Source organism: Myotis myotis, unplaced genomic scaffold (assembly GCF_014108235.1).
Source record: "Myotis myotis isolate mMyoMyo1 unplaced genomic scaffold, mMyoMyo1.p scaffold_m19_p_3, whole genome shotgun sequence".
Classification (NCBI taxonomy): domain Eukaryota; kingdom Metazoa; phylum Chordata; class Mammalia; order Chiroptera; family Vespertilionidae; genus Myotis; species Myotis myotis.
In genome coordinates, this window is record NW_023416335.1 from 130507196 (window position 1) to 130524243 (window position 17048).

General features: G+C 40.8%; 2 protein-coding genes across 11 annotated transcripts in view; one reads left to right on the forward strand and one right to left on the reverse strand.

Moving 5' to 3' along the window:
• TMTC3 (transmembrane O-mannosyltransferase targeting cadherins 3) overlaps window positions 1–4443 on the reverse strand; it is a 66293-nt gene extending 61850 nt beyond the window's left edge. For 2 of the 5 annotated variants that reach the window (XM_036301417.1, XM_036301414.1), the window contains exon 1: window positions 4342–4443. The gene's annotated coding sequence lies outside the window, so the exon portion shown is untranslated. Of the gene's footprint in view, window positions 1–4250 lie in introns of all 5 variants that reach the window. The other 3 variants (XM_036301416.1, XM_036301413.1, XM_036301415.1) reach the window with 2 other exon arrangements.
• Window positions 4444–4680: 237 nt separating this feature from the next.
• The window catches only part of CEP290 (centrosomal protein 290), a 118124-nt gene continuing 105756 nt past the window's right edge, over window positions 4681–17048 (forward strand). For 2 of the 6 annotated variants that reach the window (XM_036301407.1, XM_036301406.1), the window contains exons 1-6: window positions 4681–4848; window positions 5425–5554; window positions 5706–5783; window positions 7046–7115; window positions 7567–7613; window positions 12230–12373. In XM_036301407.1, coding sequence (XP_036157300.1) covers window positions 5453–5554; window positions 5706–5783; window positions 7046–7115; window positions 7567–7613; window positions 12230–12373 — 441 coding nt within the window. In that variant the 5' untranslated portion in view covers window positions 4681–4848; window positions 5425–5452. Of the gene's footprint in view, window positions 4882–5424; window positions 5555–5705; window positions 5784–6257; window positions 6307–7045; window positions 7116–7566; window positions 7614–12229; window positions 12374–12961; window positions 13044–17048 lie in introns of those variants that run through there. The other 4 variants (XM_036301410.1, XM_036301411.1, XM_036301405.1 and 1 more) reach the window with 3 other exon arrangements.

A 17048-nucleotide genomic window follows, 5' to 3' on the forward strand; every position in this document is an offset into this window, starting at 1 on the left:
ATGGCTCAGCTAGTTGGAGCATTGTCCTGTAAACCAAAGGGTTGCTGGTTGAATTCTGGATTGAGGGTTCAATCACTGATCTGAGCACAAATGGGAGGCAACTGATGGATATTTCTTTCTCCCTTCCTTTCTAAAAGTCAATAAAAATAATATCCTCGGGTGAGGATAAAAAAAAAAGGCTTATTACTGGGAAAAGGAGATTATTTAATTCACCTTCTTGAGTAAACAAAGTTATATAATTAGAGTATGAAATATTTACTATAAATTGCAAGAATGAAGTACAAGCACTTTATGAATATTAGTTAACAGCATGCCTGAGGAGGCAGTATAGCAGATTCAGGCAGGTTCCTCCAGCCAGAAAGATTGTGTTCAATCACATAATTTAAAATTGATTGAGCAGAATACTTAACCTCGCCAAGTCTAGTTGGAAAATGAGAACAATATAAGCACCCATTCCACTGGATTGCTATGAAGATTTAATGACAAAGCTGTAATACTCAGATCAGTACAGTATTGGTATAAAAACAAGCACATAGATCAATAAACAGAATACAGAGCCTAGAGAAGCTCTCCCACTGCAGACACAGCGGACTCTCATAGCCAGTTAGCCTGGAGGTCAAATCACCCCCGGTATTGCCACCAACAATCAAGGCTTAACTACAACAAGACTGCGCACAAAGACCACTAGGGGGTGCACGAAGAAAGCATAAAAAATGCGGAGACAAAGAAACAGGACAAAACTGTCAATGGAGGATATTGAGTTCAGAACCACACTTTTAAGGTCTCTTAAGAACTGTCTAGAAGCCGCCGATAAATGTAGTGAGATCCTCAAGAAATCTAATGAGACCCTCGATATTATGATAAAGAACCAACTAGAAATTAAGCATACACGGACTGAAATAACGAATACTATACAGACTCCCAACAGCAGACCAGAGGAGCGCAAAAATCAAGGCAAAGATTTGAAATGTGAAGAAGCAAAAAACACCCAACCAGAAAAGCAAAATGAAAAAAAAATCTGAAAATACGAAGATAGTGTAAGGAGCCTCTGGGACAGCTTCAAGCGTACCAACATCAGAATTATAGGGGTGCCAGAAGATGAGAGAGACCAAGATATTGAAAACCTATTTGAAGAAATAATGACAGAAAACTTCCCCCACCTGGTGAAAGAAATAGACTTACAGGTCCAGGAAGTGCAGAGAACCCCAAACAAAAGGAATCCAAAGAGGACCACACCAAGACACATCATAATTAAAATGCCAAAAGCAAAAGATAAAGAGAGAATCTTAAAAGCAGCAAGAGAAAGAAACTCAGTTACCTACAAGGGAATACCCATACGACTGTCAGAGGATTTCTCAACAGAAACTTTGCAGGCCAGAAGGGAATGGCAAGAAATATTCAAAGTGATGAATGCCAAGAACCTACAACCAAGATTACTTTATCCAGCAAAGCTATCATTCAGAACTGAAGGTCAGATAAAGAGCTTCACAGATAAGGAAAAGCTAAAGGAGTTCATCACCACCAAACCAGCATTATATGAAATGCTGAAAGGTATCCTTTAAGAAGAGGAAGAAGAAGAAAAAGGTAAAGATACAAATTATAGCCGAAACCGGTTTGGCTCAGTGGATAGAGCGTCGGCCTGCGGACTGAAGGGTCCCAGGTTCGATTCCGGTCAAGGGCATGTACCTGGGTTGAGGGCACATCCCCAGGGGCTGTGCAGGAGGCAGCTGATCGATCTTTCTCTCTCATTGATGTTTCTAACTCTCTATCTCTCTCCCTTCCTCTCTGTGAGAAATCAATAAAATATATTTTTTTAAAAAAAGATACAAATTATAAACAACAAACATGCATCTATCAACAAGTGAATCTAAGAATCAAGTGAATAAATAATCTGATGATCATAATAGAAAAAAAGAAAAAAAAGAAAAAAGAATACAGAGCCCAGAAATAAAGAAACCAGGAGTATACAACGAGGAAAGGATAACCTCTTCAATAAATGGTGCTGGGAAAACTGGAGAGCCACCAGAGGCAGAAAAATGAAAGTGAACCCGCTACCTTACACTACTCACAAAAATCAACTCAAAATGAATTGAAGATTTGAACATAAGTCCTGAAATAAAAATCCTAGAAGACAACAGGGGGTAACCCCTTGACACTGCTCTCTTGGCAATGGATTTTTGGATTTAAAACCAAAAGCAAAGACAACCAAAGTAAAAATAAACAAGTGGGACCAGATCAAACTAAAAAGCTTCTGAACAGCAAAGGTAATCATCAGCAAAATGAAAACAAAACCTATGGAACAGGAGAAAATATTTGCAAATATATATCTGTATAAAGCATTCATATTAACTCAATAGCAAAAAAACAAACAAACCCCTCCCCCCACCCCCCAACAATCAGATTAAAAATGGGCCGCGGAACTTTTCCCAAAGACACAAATGGCCAACAGGTAAATGAAAAGCTGCTCATCACCAATCATCAGAGAAATGCAAATGAAAACCACAATGTAGATTTCACCTTACACCTGTTAGAATGGCTGTCATCAAAAAACAAGAGATAAGTATTGTCAAGAATGTGGAGACAAGAACCCTGTGCACTGCTGGTGGGAATGTAAACTGGTGCAGCCACTGTGGAAAATAGTATGGAGGTTCCTCAAAATTTAAACATAAAACTACCATATTATCCCTAATTCTACCCTAATTCTATCCCTAATTCTACCCAGAAGGAAACAAAATCATTCTCGAAGAAATATCTGCAACCCCATATTTATTGCAGACTGTTTACAACAGCCAAATCATGGAAACAAACTAAGTGTCCATGGAGAGATGAATGGATACAAAAAATGTGGTGTATATACACGATGAAATATTAATCAGCCATAAAAACGAAGAAAATCCTGTCATTTGCATGAATGGACCTTGAGGGTATTAAGTGAAATAAAGTCAGATAGAGAAGGAGAAATATTGTACACTCTCACATTTGGAATCTTAAAAAAAAAAAAAATGAACACATAGAAAAGATTGATCAAAAGTTACAAATTTCCAGTTATAAGTTCTGCAGATATAATGTAGAACATAGGTTTTTTTTTTTAAATTAATGAATAGTATTTGACATATTTCAGTAAAGGATTAGGAAAAATGATAAATCTGATGTCTTTAAATAGCTCTCTCAAAAGTTATTTGTTTTTATTTTTTACTAAGCTATTTCTACTGAACCATGTGTTTTGTAAAGAAACCTATCATTTATTTTAATAGGAAAATTTATTATCAATTATAGTAAGGAAAAAAAAGTGCTTTTAAAAAAAAGATCGATGAAAGACACGAGTCCAAACAGTTGAAAATGCCTTTTAGAGTTCAAATCTATTTTTTTCAAGTTTAAAAATTTTTTATCTTTATTGTTTAAAGTATTACAGTTGTAAAAAAGAGGTCAGCATTTTTATTTTTCCAAAACATGCTGCTATAAAATATTAGAGCCCTGACAACAGAGATGGGAGGAAATAAAGTTAAGACATATTTAGATGTTAAAATCTACTACAGTTGTTAATGACTTGAACATGACCGCTAAGAGTTGAAATATAAGGGGAAGGAAGGCATCATGGATGGCATTCAGGTGTCTGAAGAGTTTTTGTAATAATCCAGAGGAAATTTCAAATGAGTAGGTATTGGGGACCCTATGAAAGCTGTAGCTTCTTGAGAACGTATCGTACTCCAGAATGGCCGAGAGAAGAGGGAAGAGCAAGACTTGCACCAACAAGAGTTGTAAACACCAAAGGTGCTTTCTGAGAAGGGCACCTGCGGGCCCAGGTGAATGACGGGAACCGTGAGAGCCGGGCCCCTTCCCCAGGCACACCCCGCAGTGGCCGCACCAGTTCCAGCCTCCCCTCCGGAGCCTGCACTCCCCGCCAACTCCTCCGGCGCAAAGGTCCCGGCGCCGCAGGTGAGGCGGCGGGTGCGCGGGGGCGGGGTCCTCTCGCCGATTCTTCACTCGCGCCCAGAGGAGGATCTCCACCGCGCGCCCCTCGCTCCACTTCACACAGATTCTGAAACCAAAAAAAGGCTAAAACTTTTTTCTCCCTAGTCTTCCTACAGAGAGCGGCACCCGGGCCGCAGCTAGCAAACGCCTAAGGAGAAGGTGGGGTCTCCCCACCTCTTCAGACTCGCACCGGGCCCTTCCTCCCCAATGGAAAGAGCTCCCCTAAGCCGGGACAGCTCCCCTAAACTCCTCCCCGGCCGCTGCCCGCCCGCCCATACCTGCGAGCGGTTCCACCAGGAGGTGGCTTAGGGAAACCTCAGGAAAAGCGGGCCAGCGAGCAACGCCACCGAAGGGACAGTCATGGTCTACCTCGTCCAGGTCAGTAGCGCAGACGCGCCCCGGCCGCGGCTGCGCCTCCCGCCTCCGGGTGGATCCCCACCGCCCCAGTTCGCTCGCAGCCTCGCACTGCACGCCGGGAAAGGCCTCCCTCCACTGTTCCGATACTTCAGTTCCCAGGATGCACAAGCCTCCAAGAAGAACTGCACCCTGGGATTTGGAGTCCTAATTCTACGCCTTGTCCTCGTCCTTAACGCAGAATCCTGGGAACCTGCTAGGGGATCTAAACGTAAAGCATCACCCACGGTCGTGAAATGTAGGCTCTTTTTGCATCCGGGACCTTGTCCCAGTCTTGGCTGGGTGGAGAATGGTGTCGCCTAGCAGCCGCCGCCGCTATTGCTTGCTGGGAACCAGTTGGCGGGATCCAGTGTCCGCTTGGAATCGCGCTGTGGAGCGGTCGGGCATAGCTGCGGGCCCGGCTTGGTGGATGCGGTAGATAAGAAACCTCCGCTGGTTGCCAGGCGTGCTGGGTGGATCCTGGTGAGCAGGAGCTGCGAACCTCTTCCCACGCAGGTTCTTTAAGCCTCAGGGCCCGTGTGCAATAGCCCAGCTTCTCCGCCCCTTAGTCTTTGCTTCGAAATCCGTCTGCCTTCTTGCTTCAGCCCTGTTTACTCCGACCCAGATGCACTCCTTTCAGTCGTTTATTTCTGCACTCCACCTCACGCCCCCTCCCCCCTCCCCCCGTGCCAGCTCCTCCGAATCAGGGGTCAGCCTTCCAAGCACCCCCGCGCTTGGCACCATTAGATGTTCGCGCGCCTTTGGTGGTAAAGAGCTTGGAGAAGGTTACTCAAAACCTTAGTTCTGACCTAAATTAGTTTTAGCAAGAGCGTTGTCATAGTTTATTTAGCCGGTACAATAATTATGGTTTGTACCAACTGCTCTAATTTTGAGGAAGTCTGTTTTACTCACGTATTTGTTACACAATTAAGGAGCCATAGCATAGCTCTTTGCTAACACCACAGTTATAGTAACGTAACCTATAAAAAGTGTAAATTACTGTAAAAACAGTAATGCTGTTTACCTTGAAAATGCTAATATCCACCTGTTTTGTTTCAGACGTTAAAGCATTGCTAAAGAATTCAAGATGCCACCTAATATAAACTGGAAAGAAATAATAAAAGTTGACCCAGATGACCTTCCTCGTCAAGAAAAATTGGCAGATAATTTATTGGTTTCTTTATCCAAGGTGCTTAATTGACAGATAATGCGTAGATATAAACATATAACCATGCTGAATCTAAGTTGTCCGTGAAGTCATGAGTGGTTTAACTGGAAGAATTTTTATATTTTGGTTGAGAGTTATAAAATATAAAATAGTTGCTTTTCTGTTTACTTAGGTGGAAGTAAATGAGCTAAAAAACGAAAGTCAAGAAAACGTGATACACCTTTTCAGAATTACTCAGTCACTAATGAAGGTTTGTATGTAGTAGGTTTTAAAAACAGCTTTGACTATTAGAAAAATTTAATGATCTATTCTTAAATAAGTTAATCTTTCTGAAAGTGCCTAAATCACCACTAAAAAAGATATCATCACATGTGATTTGAGATCTCACATGAGATTTTAGTGTGTAAAACATTGCTAGTTTTTGCTCTAAAGTTCCTAAAAGAATATGTAGGGGAAACAGAATGGGTATGTTTAAAAATAACATAGGGAGGTCCTCTGTTAATTATATTAACATAATCCTGAGGTAGAAATGAAAAATGCAGATGACTGCTATAGGGATTTGTTAGAAGGGGAAGAGAGTTAAGTGTGAGAAGACCTCATAAAGGTCAAAGACTGATGTTGTTTTAGGTAAGTGGAAGGCAGTGGGAAAATGTTAAGGAGCTTCTAGAGCTGGAGGCTGCCATAAATAAAAACTGGGAATTGAAAATGTGTATATTCTTTACAGTTGAGGAGACACGTGCAAAAAGTTTATAGCAGCTTACAGAGGAAACATGGTGGGTATTTGTATAGTTTGACAGCCTTGTTATTTTATGTTGTCAGCAGTGAGGACTCATTAAAGCGTTTTGAGCCACAATTGATAGATACAAAAATATGCATTAGGAAGGCTAACGTGGATATGTTAATAGGACAAATTGAAGGATATAACATAAAGAAGGAGACTAAACATAAAATTATGGACTAGAACAGCCGTGGGCAAACTACGGACCAAGGGCCGGATCCGGCCCGTTGAAATGAATAAAACTATTGAAAAAAAAGACCGTACCCTCTTATGTAATGATGTTTACTTTGAATTTATATTAGTTCACACAAACACTCCATCCATGCTTTTGTTCTGGCCCTCCGGTCCAGTTTAAGAACCCATTGTGGCCCTCGAGTCAAAAAGTTTGCCCACCCCTGGACTAGAATAATGACAGAATTGAAAAAAGAAATAGAAAAGAGAAAAAAAAGATATTGGAAAACATTACAAAAGGAAACATTAGCAATACTTGATGTAAGACTTGAGAGGAAAAGAGGAAACAAAGATGTTTTAAACTGTTAAGAATCTAGAAATTATAGCCTTAAGGAAATCATGTAGTATTCATGTAACAAATATTTATTGACTGCCACTGTGTGACAAGCACTGCAGACACTAAGTATTGGGAGAGCAAATAAAATTCTCATTTTCAGTTCTTACATTCTAGTTTAAAGGCATATTAATGTTAGCTTTTTTTTTTTTTTTAAAAAAATACTTAGATGAAAGCTCAAGAAGCAGAGCTAGCTTTGGAAGAAATTGATAAAGCCGGAGAAGAACAAGCAAAAGTTGGTAAATACCTTGAGAAAAGTTTATGGTATTAAGAGATTAGCCAAAGAACATCTGTGCAAATTCCATGGACACAGACAGCAATGTGGTGAAGACCAGAGGGAGGTGGGGTTGGGTGCTGCGTGGAGGTGGGCAACGGGAGGGGAAAGAAGACACATCTCTAATAGCATCAACAATAATTTTTAGAAAGTTTATGCTGTTAGATAGTGGAATCCATTTATTCACTAAACAATAGAGAATTAGCTTTAATATAATCTATAAAATTTGTATATTCTATTTTGAAAGATCACTCCAACTTTATGGGTCTGGTATAAAATAGTATTTTTCCTCTTACATAACAACCATATAAAATCATAATGTAATCTTTAAAAAGAATTAATTTTATTGAAATGTATTTAAAAGCTTGATAAATCTGACCATTTGAAACATTTATTTATTTATTTATTTTAAACAGAAAATAAATTCCAAACTGAATTAATGAGACTGGAAAGTGAACTGGAGGTATGTCCTTTTGTATTCTCTAGGGTATAATTGTTGTTACTTTTATTATTTGGAATTGTTGTTTTTATATTTTTATTTTTATTGGTTGGAAAAATCACAAGAATGATATTATATTCATACTTATTTGTTCAATATTTATTTTACATGCCTATTATGTACCTTAAATTCTATTAAGAATTGAGCATTCAATTGTGAACAAAACAAAAACATTCAATAATCCTATAGAGGCTATGGTTTAGAGAGGTATACAAAGGATTACTAATAACTGGTAGAGTGAGGCATGTGGAAATTTGAGGAATAGTGACAGAAGGTATAATAGAAGCATCTTTTGAGAAAGCCAAGCAAGAGTCAAAATAAGAAATTTATTGTTAAGGAGCTGAATATATTGAGATTCCTGAGAATGTGGGACAGAATGTGATACAAATGGGTTAGATTTTAAAAGGAGGAAGGGAGCATGAATGGATGTGTACAGAAGCCTTTAGTTTGTAGGTTTTGTGCCTGGAAATTGAGAGAATGCAGAGAAGGTCTTCTGCTAAAATTAAGAGTAGGAGATGTGTAGTCCAGTTTTAAGGAAGTCAGATAAAGCAGGACATATAGAGATTACTAGATCTGGAGTAAGACTATGTGAGTTCAAATCCTGATTCTTTTATATGTTAACTCAGTGAATTTTGTTTTTTATTTCCTATTGTATATTCTGCTTCTAGGATAATACCAACTACTCTCAATACTTACTAAGTAAATTAAAAAGTCTGATCCATTCTGTGTTAGTGTATGGCCTGAGAGTTGCTGTTAGAAGAATAGAGCTATTGGAGATGTTGGTAAGAAAGTGGTTGAAGTGATGATTATGAAATCCTAGCTGAATAGGCAAGTAAGTCAAGATTAGAGTGGTATGAGAAGTTAGGAAGAAGAGGAGTCAAGGATTAAAGGGCCCCATGAGGTCAAAGGCAGATATCTACACTAATAAAAGAGAAACATGCAAATTGGTGTCATTCCACTACACCTGCCAGCCAATCAGGGCAAGTATGCAAGTTAACCCAATAAAGATTGCGGCCGGCTACGGAGCTGGAGGCTTGGGTTGCCCCCAGTGATGGAGGAAGCTAAGCTTCCCGCCGCCCTGGCCGCTGCTCAAGGAGTGGCTGGGGGCCTGGCTCACCAAGGGCGACCCAGGCTTCCAGCCTGCCCTGGCCGCCGCTCAAGGGAGAGAATAACACACAGGCGCTGCCAGGAGCCTGAGAGATCAATACAGAGGGGCTCCTGTTCCAAGACTCCACGGTGCAGCTGGGGCAAGCCCCCAGCGGACACACACACACACGGGGCGCCTGCTCCGAGCCTCTTCTGCTAGACTGTATGACATCTACTGAGGGCTCATGGACTATGAGAGGGGGCAGGCTGGGCTGAGGGACCCTCCCCCCCCCCAGTGCACAAATTTCATGCACCGGGCCTCCAGTCCTGGAAATAAAGCAGAGAAAGCTCCTTCCTGAACAAGGTCCTGGTGTGGGTGTGGGAGTGGGAATTAATAATGAATTCTAGAAGCAAGTTAAAAAAAAAAAAGGCCAAGAATGAAAGTTATCTAATCTAATAAAACACAAACATGCAAATTGACCATACCTTCACTACGCCTTAAGCCACGCTTACCAGCCAGTCAGAGCAAGTATATGCAAATTAACCCAACCAAGATGGCGGCTGACAGCCACGGAGCTGGAGCGAGCAGGAGTCTTGGTTGCTCCGGTGATGGAGGAAGCCAAGCTTCCCGCCTGCCATGGCCGGTTCTTAGCTCCACTGAAGGCAACAAAGTTTCAATTATAGAAGATAAATAAACCCCAGTTACCTGCTTTCAGCCAGCCACGGAGCTGGAGCGAGCAGGAGCCAGCTCTGAGCTCCACTGAAGGCAACAAAGTTTCAATTATAGAAGGTTAATAAATCCCAGAATAATAAAAAAAAAAGAGGCTGGGAGATTCCGTCGCCGGGGGGGGCTTGGCCAGCCTAAAAACGGCCCACAGGCCCTCAGGCTGGCCAGGCACCCTAGTGGGGACCCCCACCCTGAAGGGGGTGTGACCAGATGCAAACAGCCATCAGCCCCTTCCCCAGGCTGGCCAGGCACCCCAGCGGACCCCCCCCCCCCCCCCCGATCCAGGACACCCTTCAGGGCAAACCAGCCAGCCGCCACCTATGCACCAGGCCTCTATCCTATATAATAAAAGGGTAAAATGCAAACTGACCCTAACAGCAGAACAACTAGGAATGACTGGTCACTATGGCACACTCTGACCACCAGGGGCAGATGCAAAATGCAGGAGCTGCCCCCTGGTGGTCGTGCACTCCCACAGGGTGAGCTCTGCTTAGCCACAAGCAAGGCTGATGGCTGCCAACACAGTGATGGTGGTGGGAACCTCTCCCTCCTCCTCAGCAGCACTAAGGATGTCCGACTGCAGCTTAGGCCTGGTCCCTGCTGGCAAGTGGACATCCCCTGAGGGCTCCCGGGCTGCCAGAGGGATGTCTGATTGCCAGCTTAGGCCCAATCCCCTGGGGAACGGGCCTAAGCCGGCAGGTGGTCATCCCCCGAGGGTCCAAGACTGCAAGAGGGCACAGGCCGTGCTGAGGGACTCCCCCCACTAGTGCACAAATTTTTGTGCACCGGGCCTGTAGTCCTATTAATAAAAGCCCAGCAACCGAACAGCAGAATGACCAGAATGATCGATCAACCAGTTGCTATGATGCACACTGACCTCCAGAGGGCAGATGCTCAATGCAGGATAAGTAGCACTTCTACAGCAGGCAGATCCCCACAGGCCACGCCTTCCACCAGTGCACGAATCCCATACACCGGGCCTCTAGTATAGATATAAATATTGCTTAGAGCAGTGGTTCTCAAACTGTGGGTTGCGACCCCTTTGGGGGTTGAACGACCCTTTCACAGGGGTCACCTAAGACCATCAGAGAACACATATGTAATTATATATATTGTTTTTGTGATTAATCACTATGCTTTATGTTCAATTTGTAACAATGAAAATACATCCTGCATATCAGATATTTACATTACGATTCATAACAGTAGCAAAATTACAGTTATGAAGTAGCAACGAAAATAATTTTATGGTTGAGGGTCACCACAACATGAGGAACTGTGTTAAAGGGTCGTGGCATTAGGAAGGTTGAGAACCACTGGCTTAGAGAGTCTTTTGATGGAAGACTATGACCATGTGCCAAAAATTCTCAATGAATTTTTTGAGTGATTGGGAAGTTGGTAGTTTGCTTCTGTCCTGAGTAGGTAGAGATCTGTAGCTGGGTGTATTGAGGTTTTGCAGAATAGTGCAGGGATGATAGCTTGGAAGTTGCATAAGTAAATCATCACCTCTTGACCCTGAGATATGTGGATGTAAATGAGCATTTTCTGATTGACAGAGTTTCAAAGCAACTTAGTATACTAAAGGAGCCAATTGCAACTACGGCAAAGATTTGGAAAGGATGATTCAGTAAAAAAGATTGAGGATGTAAAATATTACCTCATCTTGAAGAGGATTTTCAATAGCACGAAGGAAAATTTTTGAAGCATGGGGAAAAGGAGGAAAATTTAGTTAAGGTAGGGTAACAGAATCTGGTGAAGTGATGAATGTAAGACAGATTAGATGACCAAAGGATTCGAAGTTTTGGATCATGACCCAAAATAACAGGAATGTGAAGTGAAATGGATTTAGTCTGCTGCAATATTTTAAAGATAATCAGATGAATAACTAAATTCATTGTAATTAAAATTAAGCATTCAGTTCTTTAGTTGCACTAGCCACATTTCAAGTGCTCACTAGGTACATGTGGATAGTGGCTCCTATGCTGAACAGTGCAGAGAACATTCTATTCTAGAAAGTCCTATTGGATAATACTGGTCTAAATAGTCTGTGATATAATAGTAAGGGCAGGTTCAGTCAGAAAAAGACAAGTATCACATTTTCTCACTTATATGTGGAATCTGATGAACAAAATAAACTGATGAACAAAATAGATCCAGAGGCCTTAAAGCATGAAACAAACTGATGAATTTCAGAGGGAAGTGGGTAGGGGGGATGGGTAGAGATTAACCAAAGAATTTATATGCATATACGCATAACCCATGGACAGACAATAGTTTGATGAAGGGCTGGGGAGGGGGCAGGAGCAGGGTGGAGGGGGGTCAATGGGGAAAAAAGGTGACATTTTTAACACTTCCAACAATAAAATAAAATTTAAAAAAAAGAGTAAGGGCAGGTTAACACCAGAGTTCAGTGACTGGGATGAAGGTTCTGGTAGTTTGTAGCCTGGTTTCAGAGCTCTGTTATTCAGGGGAAACCTAGATAGTTCATCTGTTTTCTGTGCCTTGGCAGTTTAGTTTGGCTCAGAAGCTATAACAGAGCCTGAGTAATTCACCGTCTGTTCTTCATAGGTCTGGGTGGCTCAGGAAGAGCTTAGAGGGTTGTCATCCTATGAACTAAATCTTAAATAAGCTAAATTTTAAAATGTATTTCTTAAGGTAATGTGACTTTAAATATTATAATATACATTTAAAGTCAAGATAGTTGTTTGTTGTTGATTTATTTTAATCTCTGAATATGGGACTAATTTATACTTTTGGTTTATTTAAGATGGCACAACAGTCTACAGGTGGACGTGACACTCGGTTTTTACGTGATGAAATTCACCAGCTTGAAAAGCAATTGGAACAAAAAGATAGAGAATTGGAGGACATGGAAAAGGAGTTGGAGAAAGAGAAGAAAGTTAATGAACAAGTAAGGCACAGTTTTTCAGTGAATCTTAACTGTTTAAGTTATCTAAAATACACCTGTTTATGCTTTTTATAGTTATTCATAACTATCAGTTTTTATGGTTGTATTTTTATGTGAAAATTGATGTAAACTTATCTCTAAAGTTTTATATTATAACTAGAGGCCCGATGCACGAAAATTCGTGCAAGAGTAGGCCTTCCTTCCTCCAGCTGCCAGTACCAGCTTCCCTCCTGAACCCGGGTCCCAGTTTTCCGTCCTCCAGCCTCCGGCAGGCACCCGGGACCTGGGCTGGCTTCCCCCGGGCTGTCTGCAGGCACCCGGGACCCGGGCTGGCTTCCCCTGGGCTGTCCGCAGGCACCTGGGACCCGGGCTGGCTTCCCCCGGGCTGTCCGCAGGCACCCAGGACCTGGACTGGCTTCCCCCGGGCTGTCCGCAGGCACCCAGGACCCGGACTGGCTTCCCCCGGGCTGTCCGCGGGCACCTGGGACCTGGACTGGCTTCCCTCTGGCCTCGGCTTCATCAGGTAGGAAGTCTGGAATGAGGTCCGGGAGACGTTGGTCTAATTAGCATATTACCTTTTTATTATTATAGATTTGTGTGGTCATCACATCTTCATAATGGATCGGGTACTTCTAGTGAATATGACTTGGAGATTAATTCTTTATATTTGGAGGTACATTTTTCTCAGGATTACAATAGTTTTACATAAAATTTATTATTTGGTCTGGAAAATTGGTATGAAGAAATTAATAGACATTTGAAATATTGTTTTTTATATCTGCCATAGTTTATTTTGGGAAAAAAGGTATTTTTTATAATCCATTTATATTAGTAATAGACTTAGAAATTAATCCTTTAATGATGTATTCATAATGATTAATCAGATTTCTTGTTTTGAGGTGTACTTCACATTATGTAATATATAGGTTCTTAAAAAGTTGTGCTAATGCCAGCATTTTGTAAATCAATGCATACTTTATTTATTTATTTATTTTCCAATGCATACTTTAAATCATGACATTTCATCTTTTATACGAGCATAATTTCCTATTACCTCTTACTTTAGTCCTTATAAAATAATTTATGCTGTGTTCACTTAAATTTTGTTTGAGGAAAACATTTTTTTGTAGATAAGTTCGTATTTCCTGTCAGAAAATAACATGTTTTAATTTTGGCTCAGCTGTCAGTAAAATTAGTACAGAATTGGATGCCTACCTGTTGTAACTGTTTCATACCTGATGCCCAGAAGCTTTTCCTAACTTTGTGTCCTTTAGAAGGTCAATGTTGTATTACATCTTGATAATCTTCTTCCATCCATTGGTTATACATTTTAAGTAAACAACAGAGATTTTTAGGTGATTTGCTATTTAAAGAGAATCCATCATAAATTAATTTGTAAGAAAAAGCATCCCCATTCTTGATATGTCTGTTTTACTACGTAATTTTGAAAAATCATACAGTGTAAAAAGTATGGATTGATGCCATCTAAAGGTTAGGATTAAACTCTTAGAGCATTATCTGTTTTGTTGACTCAATAAAACATAACAGACCTGTGGATTTCTTAATAATCATAACGGATCCAACATATGCTATACAGTAATACAGTTGCTTAGGGGGATGTCTGTTTGTGTGGTTTTCTGTCTGGCCCATATATTAGTCAGCTTCTTACTACTCATATCACACACCCTTAGCTAATCATAGCTACCTGTTCATTCAGATCTTAGACTACTATCTTTATTCATAGTCACACACACAGAAAACGTGAATCAGGCCTACGTACTTTGCAGCTGTTAGGTTCCTTAAGATGGAATACGTCTATGAGTTGCTCTGACAATTTCTTTTTTGTTCATAACCAGTCATTCGGTTTTACTGAGTATTTACAGCATGCCAGATAATATGCTAAGTACTAGGGATATAGTGGGTAACTAATTGTATTCTGTTTCTCCATGATATTCACTGTCAATAATAATTGTAACATAGAGATAATATAATACTTTGGGGGTACATATGTATATAAGAATATTTTGGGATATTCTGGGGAGTAATACCTAAATCAGTCTTGATATTCAGGAAGTGATCTGTAAACTGAGACCTGAAGTATGAGTTAGCCTGGCAAAGACAATGGGATGTACATGGTGGTTAAGAAAAGTGCATCTGAGTAGAAGATAAAGCACTTGGTAAGACCTAGAATATTTATTTTGGCTTGAATGTAGATAAAAATAGCTAGTGTAGAGTTCTTACTATGTGCCAGACACTACATATACATTAGTTGATTATTCCTTATTTGATACTTATATGAAATAGGTGACATTTCTTTCATGCTACAGATGAAGAAACAGACACAGAAAGGGTAATTGCCCATAGTTACACAACTAAGAAGTTATAAAGCCATGATTTGAATCCAAACTTACTCAAGAATTTGTGCTCTTAATCAATGCACTATATCCTGCCTTCCTGTTTTGTTTTTTAATTAAAAAAAAATGATTTTGGAGAGGAAGAGAGAGAGACAGAGACAGAGACATCGATCATCAGTGTGAGAGAGATACATTGATTGGGTGCCTCCTTACCAGCCCTGGCAGGGGGTTGAAGCTCCAGCCTTCTGGTGCACAGGATAACACTCCAACCAACTGAGTCACATGGTCCAGGGTCTGCCCTTCAGTTTTAACATTCATGATCCTCTGGAGAGATAAGCAAAGGCCTGTTCCTGAGAAATTTGGTCTTTTTTTGAAAGGAGCCAATGAAGAATTTTGAACACAGGGATATCATGATCAATTCTATGCTTTTAAAGTTTACTTTGTAGAGAGTGGATTGACGGGGGTAAAGACTAATTAAGAGACATTTCAGGCAAGTGTTGAAGTAATGACTGAGTGGGGGGGTTAGGGACATAAATACATTTGAGTGATGTAGATGTAATTGGACATGATGAAGGATTGCTTGTTGGTGAGGAGGGAGGAATGGGGAGTCCACCTAATTTTCTGGGTTGGACCACTGGATAGATGGAGTACAGGAGAAACACTGGATAGATGATAAGGATTTGTAGGTTATCAGTCTAGATATTGAAGCCATAGAAATTCTTGTTAGGCAGATCTCTGAGACATAGAAATGTCTAATGAAGTAGGAAGAGATGCTTCAAGGAACAGCTCAAGGAAGGACAACTAACAAGAGTGTGATGCTTCAAAAACGAAGGGAAAAAAGGGCGTAGGTAGTGGTAAATGCTTTAGCCTTAAGTTCTTGACATCTCTCTACTTGTTAACACGTTTCAATTCAAAACAGCAAGACTGTTTCTTAGCTCCCATATAATAATAACTAGAGGCCCGATGCACGAAATTTGTGTGTGTGTGTGTGTGTGTGGGGGGGGGTCCCTCAGCCCGGCCTGCGCCCTCTTGCAATCTGGGACCCCTCACTCCTAACCTCCCGCCTGCTCACTTCTTACCACTTGTCTTGCTACTCATTAGCACTGCCACAGAGCCGGGAGAGGCTCCTGCCTCCGCTGCTGCGCTCACCAGCCGTGAGCCTGGCTTCTGGCTGAGTAGCCCTCCAGCTGTGGGAGTGAACTGACCACTAGTGGGCAGCTCCTGCATTGAGTGTCTGCTCCCTGGTGGTCAGTGCACCTCATAGTGACTGGTTGTTCCAGTCATTCCGCCATAATGGTCGCTGGGCTTTTATTATATAGACTAGAGGCCTGATGCACGAAAATCGTGCAAGAGTAGGCCTTCTTTCCCCTGGCTGCCGGCACCGGCCTCCCTCCGGCACCCAGCACCCGGGCTTCCCTCTAGCCATTGGCAGGCACCCGGGACCTGGGCTTCCCTAGCAACCCTGGCTTCGTCTGGAAGGTTGTCGGAAGGACATCCAGGAAGACATCTGGTCTAATTAGCATATTATACTTCTATTATTATAGATAATAATAAGAAGAAGTAATTTTTAAGATTTATATAGCACATTGCATTTTATTATGAACTTTCTTTAAATTTTAAAAACCTGCATATCGTCATAATGATTGCAAGAAAAATAATACTCTTATACTGTTCACATAGGCTCAGAAGTTAACATTTTGCCACATTCTGTGTGTCTTTATACACAGAAACTTATTTCTCTCTCATTACTGAGCCATTGATAATTGATTTCAGATCTTATGATACTTCCTATTAAATATGCAGATATCATGATACTTCATACTTAAATATTCAGTATGTTTCACCTGAAAAGTGAGGTATTTTCTAACATAACTGCTCTATAATTAGCATAGTAGGGAAATATAATATATTTTATCTATTGACTCAATAATGCCCATCATAGTCTCCCTACCCACTATCCAAGGTTCAATCAAGGATCTCATATTGTGATTAGTTATGTATTTCAGACTTTTAAATATATTATAGTTGGCACACATTGTGATTCTGTCTTCTTCTTGAGATAAGGAGGAAAAGCAGAAAAGTGAAAGGTCATAAGAGAGATTGGATTTGACCATAGGTGAAAAAAATCCACAATAGTGGTAATAATATGTGCCTGTTTAGAGAAACTAAAGAAAAGAGTCACAAATGTGGAGAAGAGAACAACACTTCAAAATTTTTTGATATTCCATGCATTGAATATTGTGCTAAGGACTTTATATGCATCATACTTAATTCTATGTCAACATATGAGATGAGAAAACTGAATTTCAGAGATGTTAACTGAC